Genomic DNA, 16,375 nt, shown 5'->3' with positions numbered 1-16,375 from the left:
TATAGGAGGAAGGCGAAATAAGGATTCGCTGCTGGAGAAAATACGACTACCAAAATATTTTGGTGTCTCTGGCAATTGTGATACGTTCAGTTCTCTCATTGTAACCGCAACGCCGCGTCAGGTAGTTGTAGTGGTATTAGTAGGTCGATAGTATCCTGCAGCTAATACGCAAACGCAACCAGAACGCCGAGCGCCTGGGAACAATTGCAAGACGTTCCTGCAAAATGATCATAGCAGTTTTTGCGACAGTAGAGCAAGGCGAAAGAAATATTCCGGGTGCGCTTGCGGTCTAGTTCTGTCAGATTTCTCTCACAGCCGACAGCTGAAGGAAATCGCAGATCGAACTAAGTGACTCGCTTGCCTCCCCATTAGCGGCCTCGTAAAATATGACAGAGCGTGAGCAGGGCACGAGGAACGGCGATTATCGCTTTGCCATGGCGTCAGCAACGCCGTAGTAACAACGGCGGCAACGGTGAAATTCAACCAGCTCAAGCCACGAACCAAGCAACGAAGTAAGCGTTTCAATGAAGAACCACTGCACAATTTAAATCTCTACGTATAAAAATACTAATAGTAGAACCGCCAGACGGCTACTGCGGCTGTTATTGTTGCCCTCTAATGGACCGAAGTGAAGGAACCAAAAAACGTTTGAGTTTACGGTGTCGTTATTGTGTATAAGTCAGTTCCCTAGTTGCGGATTATCGTTGGCCGACCAGCCGCAATCAGGTCGTCGCTCAAATATCCATTTACAACACCTCAAATTTATATACTGACGAAACGTCACTTGACGCCGTCTGGTTCAAGTAGCGATTCAAGAGCGTAATTATGGTGGCCCTGGAAGAAACGCACGTTGAAAGTGAAGATGGAGATCAAACGAACACGGTGATGATGATAATAAATGTCGTCGCCATCAGGATCATCACCAGAGACATAGGCGATAGGAAAAAGGACTACCAAGTCGAGTGTGACAAGTAAAGGATTCACCGCTAAGTGCACAAATAATCGTAATAACCAACTTCAATGGCAACGTTTCTGCAAACAACGGATGTCTTCTTTTTTCCGTAAAAATAGTCACACAATAATATTACATAAGGGGTAACGTGTGAGCACTATTATTAAGAATGCATTAATTTTTAATTGAAGTAAGTACTATCATTTATATATTGTAAAATGTCGCGGCAGCGATATATGACATGTATTACACTACCAGCGAACGTACAAACGCACTTCAAATAAACACCGTTTGCTCATAATGGCGGCCGCTTTGCCTTAGGTCGATAACGGCGCCAAATGTGCAAACGATGCCCCCCTTCTGCAAAAAGAGATATCAGAAAAGCCGTTTGGTCCGCAACAATTATTTCAAATAAAACTGATCATCATTCTCATAGAGGGTGTCCCTGACGTATTATATGTGACATACCCCAATATGACTAGCACTATACTAGCTTCTAGGCGAACCGAAAGGCGTAGATACAGTAACAGCCATACGGCTGTCTGCGATTAGTTATCTAGGAACACCAAGATGGGTAATTAGCGGATCCAATGGCTTTGCTCATCGTCCAGTTCAAAATCGAAAGTTAATATGAATCTAGATACGACTGGTAACCGAGCGGGCAAATGAGTGTTGACGAACATCCGAGGGAATGGTTTTATGTCTTAGGATCGACTGCCAGCGATCATTTTCATTTATTACCCGTTTATTCGATAAATTTTATCGATAAAACACTTATTATGATCCTATCAGAAGATTGTGAAACGCTGCCAATGGCTGCTAGCAGCTCTTAAAAACACAGGGAGCTTTTGACGTCTTGATAACAGGCTCCTTCAGAACAAGGCGTAATGCTGAAAACGCAAAGTGAGTTTTTTTCATATGTCATATCCTGTGTGCTTAGCGTACTACCGTATATACCTATTTGCAGTATTCTATTCCTTCCTGATGTACGTCGAGAATCATCGACGACACGCGCACTTGTCAATAATGCCTATCAAAACAGAGGGGGCGTTTTCAGCTCTTCATGGATATAATATGTGCATATATGATAAAATAGCGTTTGTGGTGATGGCAAAAGAAAAACAAGCCGTCGAAACCAGGAAGTTCTTCAATTCAAAGGCGACCAAACGGACCACCAATGCTTAACTGTAAAAATGCAAAAAGCATTAAGGGGCGCCCACTAACATCAGCAAATGTGATCCCAATAGTTGAAGAAAAAAAGCTCTGGCTAGAACAAGCAAACTAAATAAATATCGTAGAGTTATAGCGGCTCGACAATGCCGAGGATGATTGCACGACCTCGTTATCCTCAACCCTAGACGGCGGTCAGCCGTGCAAACCTGAAGCCATAGTACTATAAATTATAGGGATATAGGAGGACTTTTTTCACTCGTTACGTCTGTAGTCTGTCGTAGTGTGGGTTCAGAGCTTGTCTGACTGTCAGGGAAACAATATAGTTAGGTGTTTTGATCGATATTAGCGGGTCGGTTTGACATAGGTGATTTGGCGTAACATGAAAATATGATCGTAAATTAAACTGCAGCCAACGTCTATCGGGAGTTAGCACTTTACAATACAAGCAGCCGTACAAAATGCTAAAATACGCTACAGCAAAGCAGCATCGAGCTTATTTCTTACAAGCGCCAGTTAAACACGAAAACATCCATCCGAGATGCGTATCCATTTTATTATCTTCATTCCTTTTTATCTTATTATAGTTGATCCCTCATAATAAAACTAATCAATTTATCTCTCGCCGGAACGTTCACCTCCAGGCACACCGATCGCAAAACCGGCCTCGGTTATAGTTTATATCTATGTATATTTATGTTCAAATTTATCTTAGTCGTATGGTAGTATTATTTTTGCTGGATTAAGACAAGATGCTTTTTTGAAATGTAAAATGCCGATAAGGTTAGCTGGCCCAATCTGAACCAATCGACCATGTTAAGACAATGTCGACTACTCAAGAGCTACTAGGATTTACCGAACGTATTAGATAAAAAATGTATTAAAATTGCTCTCTCTCTCTCTCTCTCTATATATATATATATATATATATATATGTGTGTATGTGTGTGTGAGATCTTCAACACAACGGAGCCATCATTAATGGTATATAAATAAGCTAAGTAGAGATGTTTGTGACTGAAGAGCACAAACAACGTTGCTACGCCGTAGTAGCCGGCGCGACCAGCCATCCATTCATTGCAAAAAAACAGGTCACGATGGTGTTACGATTGACTATCAGCTGCATAGGGGTCTAAGCAGGATTACCTCGCACATACTCAGCTGTCGATAGTGTGGGCATGACAAGAAAGATCTGTCTCCTCGGGTATCATAGCGCTGACGACACCGAACTTGCACAAGTTTTACAGTTCAGGAAGAAGACGCGACAAATCTACTGACGAGGACAGAGCAGGGCTCAACGACCAGCTCAGACATAGCCCATTATATTCACAAAAGTTGTAAGACGTTTTAGGCGTAAGGTCAGGAAACGATGACTAATACATCAGATACTGACATCATCTATTTCGTACAGCTTCAAGCGCGTCATTTACGATTATAAATCGAAGTTATGTATTATTTAAATATCGTTAAAGTTAATTGATGACCTGTTTGAGTTGATGAAAATGTCTATCGACGTGGCGCCGCTTCATGGTCTTTATCACGCCGTAACCGGCGACAACTCGGTGGCCTTTGGCTAAGGGCAGGAACCACTTCCGAAGAACTTTTCTTACCGGACTATACGGCCTTGTTAATTAAAGTAGCGGGGCCATGGCAACTGGCTGCGATGAAGTGACGACTTTCCTTTTCGACCCTTTTTATTACTCAGAAACATCTCAATCATTGTTCTTAGCAACAAAGAACAGCCGCGTGATCGTATTGACGTCGTTCGAATCGTTGGCGCTCTTCCGCTCCCAACCGCATCGTTCATGTGTCAGCTCTGAGCTTTTCCCCGTTAAGCGTTTCCTCCACTTACACTCCCATTTTTCGATTTTTTTTCACTTACCCTCGAAGGAGACGCGGCGGCCGATCATCATTAGCGTTATTGTTATGGTTCCCCTTCCTGTCTTGAGCATCGTCATCATCATGACCATCGCAGCTTGTTGTGCGATTATTGAGTTATTTGACGCGCGATCAGTTCTACGACGGCCGTTTCCACGACGAGCGGTCAGATGATTTTTTCTCAGACAGCTCTACACTATACCTGAGGCTGGTGTGTATTTTTTACGAGAAGCTGTCGTATGGCGCCGACGCATAACAGAAAAAAGAAAAAATAGCCTTCAACCAAATTTCACCATCGAACTACGACGATAGCAACGTTCGATTCGAGCAATTGAGTATACACTAATAGAACAGATCGTAGCAAGCCTCCGTGAACAAGCGTACCAACAACAACAATAACCTTTACAACAAATCGACACCGATAATTGTTGAGTGACACTTAGCAACGTCATCTAGAGAATCAGTTTTAGCACTAATTATTGGTATCGGTGGCGTTCCGACAATAACGGGTCAATTCTGATAACCCGATTACATCTACAGCGGATCTAACCAGTTGCAGTATCTAGTGGGTATTTGACCCATTTTGCAGGTCCGCATCTAGTAGATAGAACGTGTTTATACGATGTTTTAGTTGGCAGAATCGTCTCTATGCATCGTTTGCGTCAGCACACGGCGACAGATTTGATTTCATCACAGAAAAATCTCCATGAAAATTTGCTGTCATAGGTGTGCCAAGCGTATGATACTGACCAACCTGTCGCCTCCGCCTAACCTAAATACCCATAAAGCCTGCAACGATCGGGGACAGCCTATCGGCCCTCATGTAGATACAGTCCTAAATATAGCTAGCTGTATTTGTGTACGGGAAATCCAGATTTTAGTGAATTATTCATCGTCTATGTTTAAAGGTCATTTTCAGTTTTCCACGCATCTGTTTTTTTTCTTAATTTTAATAATAACAATAATTTCAGGAATGATCAAATGTTTGGCGGCATTTTTAAAATTCGTCCCCTTGGTTTTTACGACATGAACAAACATCTTTCATAATAGCTATTAGTACTATTGTCACTGGAATCGTCATTTTGGCCAAGGAGCATAAGCATGGTTGGCCTTTACTTTGCAGCAGCCGTGAGTAGCGACACAAATTGAGTCTTTGCGAAATGAAGTTAACTGACTCATCGAATAGTAATGGTATGGATGGGAGCAGTAATAATAAATGTAATAAAAATATTTCACACACGTGTGCCGGAGCTTGCGGCGACAGGATTGGGCAGGCGAGCAGACAATCGGTCCCTCCGTCTGTAGTATAAATTGCTGACGAAGACAACCAGTACCTATTACACAGATGTCTGCTGGTTAATAATCAAGTATAAACATGCGCGCACGCACACACACACACACACACACACACACACACATACACACACATACACACACATACTAGTGGACGGGGAAACGCGGTCAATGCCAATGACAGTATATGAAAAGACTTATTCGTCTCAATGAATGAATCAACGGAGACGGGAAAGGGGTGAGAAATCATCACGATGCAACCGATAGCGCGAAAAGCGACGGTAGCGAGAGCGGTCAAAGAAAAATGACCCACGCTGAACTGAGGTTGACTGATTCTCACCAAGTTACTCTAAATAAAACAGTTTTTACTCTAAAAATCAATTGTAGAACATGGCGAGGCCGCAGCGCCACTATAACTGACTATCTCACAAATCGGACGGACAGGTGTACTGATACATGGACTTCCTACACCACGGAAAGCGCTAGTAACCGAAATAACAAAGCGTAACAAGTAAGGAAAGCATGGAAACAAGCGCCGAAGTGGTGCGTGCGCGAAAACTTTGCTCGTGGAAAGGCTGTAGCGGTCGCGACGCTGGTAACAGCGAGGGTAACAGCGTTACTACTATCGTCCTATGGGCGTCAAAACGCGAACGAATGGATGTCTGAGCCAGACTGCCCTAACTACGAGGCCGCTCTGCTGGCGCACTGCGTTACCGGCTGCTAGTGATCAAACGTCGTAGACTGGAACAGCAACAGTAGCAACAAGCATAAGACCAGGCGTAGCAATAACTTTCAAACCTGACTGACGGCTGATGAGTTGCATCTGTTCCGAGGTTACGGTTAACGGAAACGCGCAGTTTATGAACACTTACACTTTTTTCATTGAATATTTGGCGCCTGTTTGCCACGGAGTTACTGTGCGCGTGTAGTATTAAAACTATACGAATAATGATGAGACGTTTCACAGGCCATTTTTGTAACGGGAGGGAACCAGAGTTTTGAATTGACCACAGCTCCTATGGACTTAGCAGTTGAAAATCTGAACTCAGCAAGTTCAGATCACTGACTGATATAACACATGCGGACGTGTTATTTCCTTTTACACCTGAGAAGCTTATTAAAATAGATTTATTAGAATTTAGCATGCACGCATCGTTGTGTGTTGGTTATTATTATTAAATTTTTAGCATGCGTACTGTTCGAATGACTGATCTTACTACATATTTAGATTCAATAGACACAGATTGGGTTTCTGTTATGCAAATACTTTGTCTTCTCGGTTAGACCGAAACAGCCAGATGGGCACCTATCTCCAGTCTTGTTAGTTAATGGGTCTATTCATGGAGCGCGGCGCAATGCAATGCAAGTTTCTATTTCTTCACCCGGGTGGTCCTGAGCAAAGAGTAGCAGTGGTAGCATGCACAGCAGATACACACGCGTCTACTTTATACTAACCTGAAATCGCAATGAGATACAGAGAAAGACATGTTTAGACATCGTAGAGAGATACTGATCTGACTGCCATGTATAGAATGACGATAGTATATCTGAGCTAGTCAAGAAAGTTCGGCAACGGTACCATCCATTCTACCGTGACAAAGCTTTCAAGCGATACACGAAAGTCTCTAATCCCACGTTTGTAAGATAACATCACAATCCTCGAAAAAGATTACGTTGTTATTGCAGGGAGATTGTGTGTCTTTGTGTACTAGATTTAAATTAAGGAGGATCTTATTATTATTTTCTAGCTTAAGAGATCTTTCACCTTGAACTTATCGTATGATTGAATACGTTAGTGAGTTGGCCGGTGTAATATCTCAGAATACCTTAGATTTGATAAGCGCGATTCCAGCGCTCTTATCAATTTTAGAAGCTCGTGGCAGCTCAACTTAATAAAATATTACATACTCGTATAAGCGACAAAAGAGGCAAAATATTAAAGAACTAACATACTTCGACGATCCCTGCGAGGAGCAGGACTCCCAAATAGGAGTCAAATAGACCTCCATCGTATAGAACAAAACGAACGAACGGACGAACAAATAATCTTCTTCCCATACAAAAAGATGGCGTTTGTATGTGAGGACTATTAACAACCTTCAAACACGACAAACGTTGGTATTCGTGTCCGTATCGATTAATTGTTATTAATCGCTGCTTTGCCCCCGTCCCTATATTTTTCATTAATTTACTTATCAACAACAAACACATTCACGTAGAGTAAAAATAGCAGTCGAAAGGTGTCAGCCCAGGCCAGGGTCAGATAACATCGGATAATAGCACGCGCATGAAGAAGGCACTGAGCCGCTGCCTAGGACTTGTGGTAGGATTGGCAAATAAAGGACGTTCTGTTACAGCATTCGTTTACAGTTAAATATTATTAAAGGTAAATTTAGTGGAACAAGCAAAGTACCCATTAGACTTACATAGAAACAATTGCAAGTATAATGATAAGAGTTTTGGTGACAAACCGGAACTAAACGATGGGCATCAAGCCACAATCAGTTCATTAAAGATATATGACTTTTTGAAAATAGCTTAACTATACTGTCAGTGTAGAGAGTATAGCCGAGCGACGTTTCATCAGTAGTCAAAGAAGCTATCCAACGGCTAGTCTAGGGCCGTGGTAATCGGTATCAGAGATAAATTAAGCAGAGTCTGAAGACAAATCAAATCTCGTCCCAACGCACAAGCAATTGCGACAGTCAATTCAGCCAAATATGGATCGTGTCTCGGCGTCAGCCATCTGGTGCCTGTCAGATATCTTCGAGGTATTCCTCTATAGTAAACGCGTTGTCATTCAACCATCAGTTGTTTCGCTGACGCAACGAAAAATCAATCGCTGAAGTACGATAGCACCCATCAGCAAACGGATCCCATTTCTACGTATGTTATGAGTAGAACGTACCTTATAGAATTCATTGGTAGCCTTTCACGTACGTACACGACCATCCGAGAAGGTTTTCGAGTTAAGGACAATTCTAGTCTGTACAGCACCCCGTCAAAAATTTACAGGACTGGCAACTGTTTAGCAGTGACCCTTACAATCAGCAGGCAGCTTTTGCAGTTACAGAACCCCTAACTTTGTGCGACAGAACCCCTAACCCTGTGTGTCCATACAGAAAATCTGTTTTATCATATTACATACCCACGAAAAATTGAATTACTCAGTTTAGATTGCTTTTATTAACTAGATTATCTACTAGAACTGACTGCCTACAGGACAATGCTGACAGTGTCACATCTGTATTTGACTGCGCACTTATTCTATCTATTCGTTGTCTTCTTTATTTTATGATAAATATAAGCTCTTTCCCATTCTCTCTTATTCCTTTCTTGTCAGTTCCTATCCCTTTACGCGTAGAATATAACATAGAACGATAGGGCACGGCGCACAGAGCTTCTGTAGTGTGTCAACGACCACCAACAAGGAGAACAAAGACGTATGGGTTGAGGCTATTTCCACTGCTGATACACAAGTATATAGCGACGCAAGTACTTTAGTGCTTGTAGTACGTGTGCTTCATGGAGGCCAAAAGTCATATATATATATATATCATTGATAGCCCCTCCGTTCTGCCACGGAGCCTAGCATCACGTGGGAAAGATGGAGCGGGGAGGGGGGGCAGAAACGAAGTGGCTAGGCTGAATGTGACGCGTTTCCGGTGCACCATTTTCGTCTTTGTCACCTCATGCACACGTTAGATAGAGCGGGTGAGGTGTTCGTGGAACACTAAAAGCCAACGGCAGCTTATAAAGTGGGGTATCGGTTCACACGCGATGTTCTTTCATTCAGTTGCTGTACTACTCAGCATGGGTCAAGCTGCTGCGACAATTCATAGGAGCTGTGCAGTGGAATCAGGAGCGTAGAATGTTTATGCTGGTCTGCTCTGCTTTGTCAGCTGCCACATCATCGTTCGACGACAGAATGAATGGACAAACGGACTAAGTGCACGGACGTGCACGATGCTAGCGGTGATTTTGCTTGCTTGCTTGCAGCTATTCTCGTTGTTGTTTCCTTGCCTGGCAGCCGTCCCTGGCCCGCTCGTTCCAACACCAGCTGTGTTTGTACATTTCTCTATTCTACAATGACAATAACAACTGGATATTATCACAACCAATGAAAATGTAACGATATCATCGTATATCTGCGTACTTGTAGCTATTGTACGCCACTTGCCGCCTTTTGTTCTGAGTGACAACCACTCAGAACGCCTCTACAAGTTGTATAATGAAAGTCCTGAAAAGTAGAAGGCGCTCGTAAAGTCAAAACATTTCAACTGTCGGCTATTAAGACTATTTGTATTTACTAAAATTTATGCGCACATACTTCACCAAGGGCCATGTCCCAAACCACTTGAGCCTTGATGTTTATGGATAAATGCATATCAGCCCTGGGTTCAGTTACCCGCCTGGTCTAATATATATATATATATATATATCCCAAGTATATGAGGACTGCGAAAGGAAACCCGAATAAGGGCAGAGCATAAGTCAAGCTTTAGATGGTGGTGTTATCGGTGCTGCTGTATCAGGATGCGCAGTAGTAACTAGTGTTCTCATGGTGCTTTATTGCCATTGGGTGGGGCTCCACTTCATTCGGCTTCCCGCTCTCTTTCTCCCCCTGTGGAGAAAGAAACAACCCCCAAGTGAGATTCATATACTATCGTACATCTATCGTTTTGCTAACTGAAGTTCTTATTGTTAATAACAGACAAAACGGTAGCGAACCATAGGGTTGGTTAAAAAATCAAATCGTCTTATACATTAAGTTTAAGCCTTTCAAAAACAGTACCATCTTTTGTCATATATATATATATATATATATATATATGTAAACAAAAAGTTTGTGTCAAGAGCATTGTTATGTCACCCTACAGCTGATATTTGGGCTCAAAAACCACTCAGTCTGAGTCGACGCGCTTCCGCGTATTCACGGCCATACTATCCGTGCCATTTAACTCAGTCTTCATGAGGTTAATCTTTTTTTTTTTCATTATTATTATTATTTAATTTAAATCAAATCTTCATGAGGCATGAGTATTGATGTTGTTTACGGCTTCCTTTTAACAAGCACTTTTATCGTTTACTTGATTTTAGATTTGCCAAATCTGCCTGTTTCAGTACAGGAACGGGACCAAGCAAAAAGCAAGCTTGACTCTTTTCTAATACCCATGAGACTTATGAAGCCGTCCATTTTATTGGCATAGAATAAATGAGAAACCATAAATACTGTTATTGTATAAATACTATTAATAAATAAATAAATATTTACGTTTTACGGACGCCAGTGATAACTTTCCATCTAAGTCGACAGTCTGGATTATTACAGTGCAGGAAAAAAGGCTGAATTGGTCCTATCTGATTTCTAGCCTAGCCACCGCAAGAACTCGAAGGAAAAAACTAGGCCTTTTTTTTGAAGTGAACTATAAAAGGCTGGCATACAGCGTCTATGCCACCCCCTAGACTCTGAAGGCGCAAGCCACAGCCAATGTTCGATCTTACGTTTCCACTTGCAATCTTCCGGTTGTCACAAAAACAAGTCCACCTTCTATCCTGTAGGAATCACAGCCAAAATATCTACGATTGTCTCAACATTGCCTATCGACACATAGAGATAGAAATAGACCAATCCCATAAATATGTTTTCAGGTAAACTAAGTGATCATAGTAAATACGTTACAAAGATTCAGCGGTACGCCAGTTTTTGCCATGAATAACGTCTCTAGAATTCCCAATAGAAGTTACTAGGAAGTTCTTTTGCTTTTTGTTGTATAGATTATTAAAAATAGCAGGGAAAAAACAAAGAGATCAGCTAAAAAACTGGATCGACTGCAGCGTCAAGTTATATTTGTTCTATAATGATTAGCATATATACCTGCAGGTTTACACATTAAAGCACTCGATATCAGTGCAGACCACATCAAATAGCGATTTGCCCTTGCTGTCGGCTAAGCTAAACCTGTAGGGGCGAAAACAACCGGCTTTTCATGAATTTCTTGAAGCGCTACTAGTAGTGAGGGCATGTCGATTGACGGCTACGTCCTCGCACAAGAGCGATGCAAAACATTGACAAAATCAAAAGACACACATTGCTAGCCATTGAGGCTAGTAATAATATGCTCTTCGGCTGAACGCATTACAGACAGGCATGATTACGCCGTCACGCACCGGTCAAATCAATCAGCGTTGATTATTACACAGATCGGGCGAAAACACGCGGGAGACGCCTCAGCGTTACCCTCAGTCGCTGACTTCAAAAGACAAAAACAGATTTAATCGACGAGGAGATGCTGTCGTAAAAGTAGAGAAGGAAGTGGTTACTTGATTCTGTAATCCCACGATTTGTACTTGTTGTACTTTTCGCTATGCAGTCTGCATATATTTTGCATTGACTAATCACAAGATCCGTATACTATGAGGTCATTAAAAAGTCTATACATACAGAAAAAAAAAAGGTTTACAGTGCCAGAAATAGTTTTTCTGTGGAGAAACAAGACTCGCCCAGAAATATCGAGAAATACACATTTTCTGTGAAATCAATTTGCTGCATGGGCAGATATATTCGCCATCAATGATAAGCAAAGCCCGCTGTTTCTATAATGTGTTTATTTAAACGTCGAAACGATCGTAGCAGCTTTGTTTGACGAACAGGGCACGGAGTAATTGGGTCCCCTTTAGATGGGCAAAGCCAATAACGTCCTTTGCGATGTATCTTACTACAGGTACCCTTGAGATAGCACTGTAAAGGATTCACTACAATGCTTGCAGGTTAGCCAAACATAACTGCTATTCGTTCAGTCCTGAAGTATGGGTCAGCTTGTTCCGTTTGCAACTTAGTTTTTAAAAACAATCTTACGTAGAAACATGACCCCAGAGTCACATGAAGAATTTGAAAACTTTGTGGTATAAGAATTCAGTAAGAAAAAAAAAGAGTTCTTAAATCCAATTATTAATCTTCTTTAAACGTACTAACCCAAAACATCGTGTTAATAAGTATCCGTTAAATTGAAGCATAAATAAGATTATCTGTGATTTTATACAATGATTTTTATGTAGGTATTTTATTTTACGGTTCATTGAGTGGTAAACATATTGCGAGAGATTCATCAATATTTGTTACTTGAAGCCTATCAGTCAACTCTGAATTTGTACAGGCATACTTCACACATAATCATCTTCCTAAAATACACTATAAATTCAATCGATTGACCGTATCCTATAAGCTTGCGTATCCAAGCTTGGGATTAATGCTCAATGAAGCTGCATCTTAGTTGAGTATGGAAGATCCAGAGAAGGATTGAAGGGCTTTCGGACGAAAACAGTAAGATTATTACTAGGGGCAGTGAAGCACGCTCTTACAGCGATCGGGACTGACAATCTGTCCACGTCCTGCTCCCCTCTTTCAAAGATGGAGAAAGAACCGCCATCATCAGTGCGCAACGAGAGAGTGCTTGATGCACAGTGACGTGTGCCCACGTATTATCATTGGATGGCGAGTTCGCATCAAGCTAAATGCTACGTCCTTTAAAGATGCTCATGGTTTCATTGTAAAAAATAATAGAACACATCGACATTTTGCCTTATTGTAAATTCTATTATGTACAGTATTGTATGTTATGTGTGCTGCTACTTACTATGGTAAGCTCACTCTCGCGAGATAAAACCGAAATGATGTTGGAATCCGCACGAACATCGGCGAAAAGCGCGATCAGAAGGCCCGCCGCTGTCAGATAGCATGTTGAATGTATTGTTCTGCTCCTCATCTGCGTAGGACAACAAGCGACATCGCGTTAGACGTTACTCCTCTATCCGCCGTCTGCTTTGTAACATTTAGCCTGTTCATTGCATAGTGTTTATAATACAGCCTATTATGTTGCTAAGTTGTTATATATAGATCATAGAGGTTGTTGTATATATATATATCACTCTAAGGCATCCTAAGGCATCAACCAATCCTAATTATCTCAATCTTACTACAGGTTTGCTAGTGGATAATTTCGAATAGTCAAACTGTCGCTAAGTATTTCTACAGAGGGCTAATTTTCAGTTCGAAACGATGTGTCTACGCCCGATCGCGAACCTGGGTTACTTGATCTATTCGTTCTATTCAGGGATCTATTCGGAAGACACGTTACCGTTACGCTATTTCACGAGAACAGAGAAAATAACTGGTATTGCTGTGGAGAGGCATGACTTTTCCTTGTTTTCGAATATTTTTTGATAGATAGCTCTGAGTAGTCGATATAACTAGACCCTACGGAAACCGTTGTCGGGAAGTGTTGCCTTTCTGAATATTTCGTTGTCTACAAGACTCTTTCATTTGCAGTAATCGCATGGACCGACCGACCGACCGACCGACCAACCAACCCACACATCGACTAAGGCATGGACTTTTTCGGGTAGCGGTTCGACCTAACTCTGGGCTTTAGCATATCTCCCGAAAGCACTCATTCCTTTCTCTTTCACATTGGCTTACAGACCTCACTTATCGGCACTACTAATAATCATGTGCATTTCATATATGCCACTGCGGCTGTGTATTGATCGGGCCGGAACAAACGTCTTCCTTCGTATCCGTTACTCGCTTTACAGAGCACCAACTCTCCTAATTTTTGGGTAAACTTCATTGAGCGAACTTAGCTGAAAATAGTCGTATGACTGCGCAACCAATTCATACCAATTCATAAGCTGTTCGCCGGTAGTCTTTACAAAAATGGGTCTATTTGATTTTCATCGACGAATTGCACCAATGAAGGCGTAGCGAATCCCTTAGCTTCAAAATGCCTCAAAGGGCCCTTCACTATATATATATAATTCAGTGAATTGCCTCTGAGAGGTCCCTGCTGTAACGAAGCCAAGGTTGGTCGTTTCATAAATATCTAGGAAGTGCTTTGCCAACGAAGGCATCCTCGGTGGATAATCCATCAAGGTGTTCACACACTTTGTACTTATGTCTGGGAGCAAATCGAAGGCCATATTATACCTGCGGACAAGCACCACTATTGCAGCGACCTCGTTATGTACAGGTTATGCCCTCGAAGTACCGTCCGTTGCTAGAAGCAGGCTTCCCAGGAAATTACAGTGTCGGCTTCGGTATGCTGGTATTAGCACACAGCGCAGCTACACATAATTGGTATATCGTATGTATGTATATATATGCAATTATCAATGCGGTATTACCGAATAAATAGAAGATGCATTTTGGATGCGACTAGTAGAGATGTTGATGTGTCAGAAGGCTAGAAATAACAAAATGTAAACATGCACGCACATGTGTTGTCGACGGTACCCTATTCTACATTAGTCCTATAAGGGTGCCTGTATCAGTTGTCGGTTGCTAAATTACTATAACCCACTTTTACAGAACGATATTATATTCTTGAGTTGACACTGACTTCACCGTCACTTTAACAAGCGGCAATTTAGTTGCTGGCGTTCACTCGGCGTAGTGCTCACAAAAGCGAATCCATTTGTAAGGCGTCGTATACACGATGTCACAGTAGTACATAGGTGTACTGCACCATACCGCGTACGGTATGACACAGGAGCGAGGTCTGAGGGACGGTGTCAACGATGCTGCATCTACTTTGGCTCCCAGGGCGGCTGGGAGGATCGGCCGCAAAGGACGAGCCTAAATGATGACATATTGGATTAGGCGTTAGCAATACGATGGCCATCACGCCAGCAGCAACGGTGAAAGGCTGCAACAGCCTTTTATCTGTGTCTCAATGTCAGCTTCTCTAGCCATACGCTTCTCTACAGCGGTGCCAGGTGATCGGCACACGATGACCATTGTGTAGATCATAAGAACAACCGTTGTTAATCATACAACTATTGTGCGGGGCAAAGCCAGTAAAACCAGCAGTTCTAGTGCACCCTATCGATGTCTGTGACGAACTTTGTGTCTCTTTATAGTGTAGAAGTAAAAACATATCGATAATAATAACCTCATACTATTGTTAATAGATACGAAATACAAGTTATTCTATAGGTTGAATTTTTTTTTATTTAAATTTCGATCACAATTTGAACGTGTTCATCGAATGAAGCCACTATGCGTCGCGGTAACATTGGTTCGGGTCCCTACTGAAACTGCCCAGAAGCTCGTTTCACGTGTCCCCTTGCAGCTCTGCGGGAATCTAACTAATAGTTAAGATCATTTCCGATAATCATCGAAAAGGACTGGCCCGTCATTCTTGAGAGACATGAATGCTAGACAACCGTAAAATCTGTTACTTTTAATAAATTCCAAAAGCATCTGTCACGACGTATGACGTAGGTCTTTGCGAGATTGAACGCTCACTCACATCGAATGTCCTAACTAACGCCCTGACCAGGACAAGCCGGATATACACATTCGAACCATAGCGATTAGTATTAGTTGTTCACTCTTTATCGTCAATTTAGCTATGTTGAAATCCTTTTTCTGGGACCATTTTGCGACGCGGTCCAGCATCGAAGTTTAGAACCTCGATAAGGGTTCGTCTTTAAATGATAACCGATCTTCACTGAAATTCCAGAAGGGACGCACTGTTGCTTTGTTGGAGAAAAGACTAGCTGTCGTCCGCTAGCCTCTTTGTAACAAACAGCTCACCAAAGCCTAGCCCAGACTATGGCCCGCACCCTGTATATATATATATCCAACGGGTTTTTGTATTTCGATGCTGGTGCCAACAGCCCACTATCGACAAACCTAAATCGACAGGTTTTAATGAAAACTCATCTCAATATCTTGCACGAATAGCTTTCTGTATTTATGAAGCAGATATGGAACACATGCACAAAATATTACTTTGCCCTTAATGTGTTACTAGTCGCTAGGTGCCCAGATTTGTTTCACAGTAACTGTCAACAGTATATATCTACGTGAAAACAGTTTGGCAAATGTTAATTTGCCGTATCGCTATATGGTTCAGCGTTCCCGAGAAAGAAAGATCGTGTTCAAATTTACCAGTTGACGAGTGCGCCGTCACGGGTGCGCTTTAGCGACATCGTTGCCGTCCCAGTCATTTACCGTCGTACACGCATAGCTGTTTGTGTTTCGAAAAAAGAACATTTATCTACACTTCTGGGTCTCAC

The 16,375-nt window shown here is 42.0% G+C and overlaps 1 protein-coding gene across 1 annotated transcript in view; it reads right to left on the bottom strand.

The window, feature by feature from the left end:
* Fas1 (fasciclin 1 Fas1 domain-containing) overlaps window positions 1–16,375 on the bottom strand; it is a 112,291-nt gene that overhangs the window by 44,645 nt on the left and 51,271 nt on the right. Inside the window, exon 3 of the mRNA XM_022810718.2 lies at window positions 12,931–13,059. Within this exon, the coding sequence (XP_022666453.1) occupies window positions 12,931–13,059 (129 nt within the window). The remainder of the gene's footprint in view (window positions 1–12,930; window positions 13,060–16,375) is intronic.

This window comes from Varroa destructor, unplaced genomic scaffold (assembly GCF_002443255.2).
Source record: "Varroa destructor unplaced genomic scaffold, Vdes_3.0 BEIS01000006.1, whole genome shotgun sequence".
In the NCBI taxonomy this organism is placed as follows: domain Eukaryota; kingdom Metazoa; phylum Arthropoda; class Arachnida; order Mesostigmata; family Varroidae; genus Varroa; species Varroa destructor.
The sequence above is the reverse complement of the archived record's forward strand: the minus strand, read 5'-3'. Positions and strand labels throughout refer to the sequence as shown.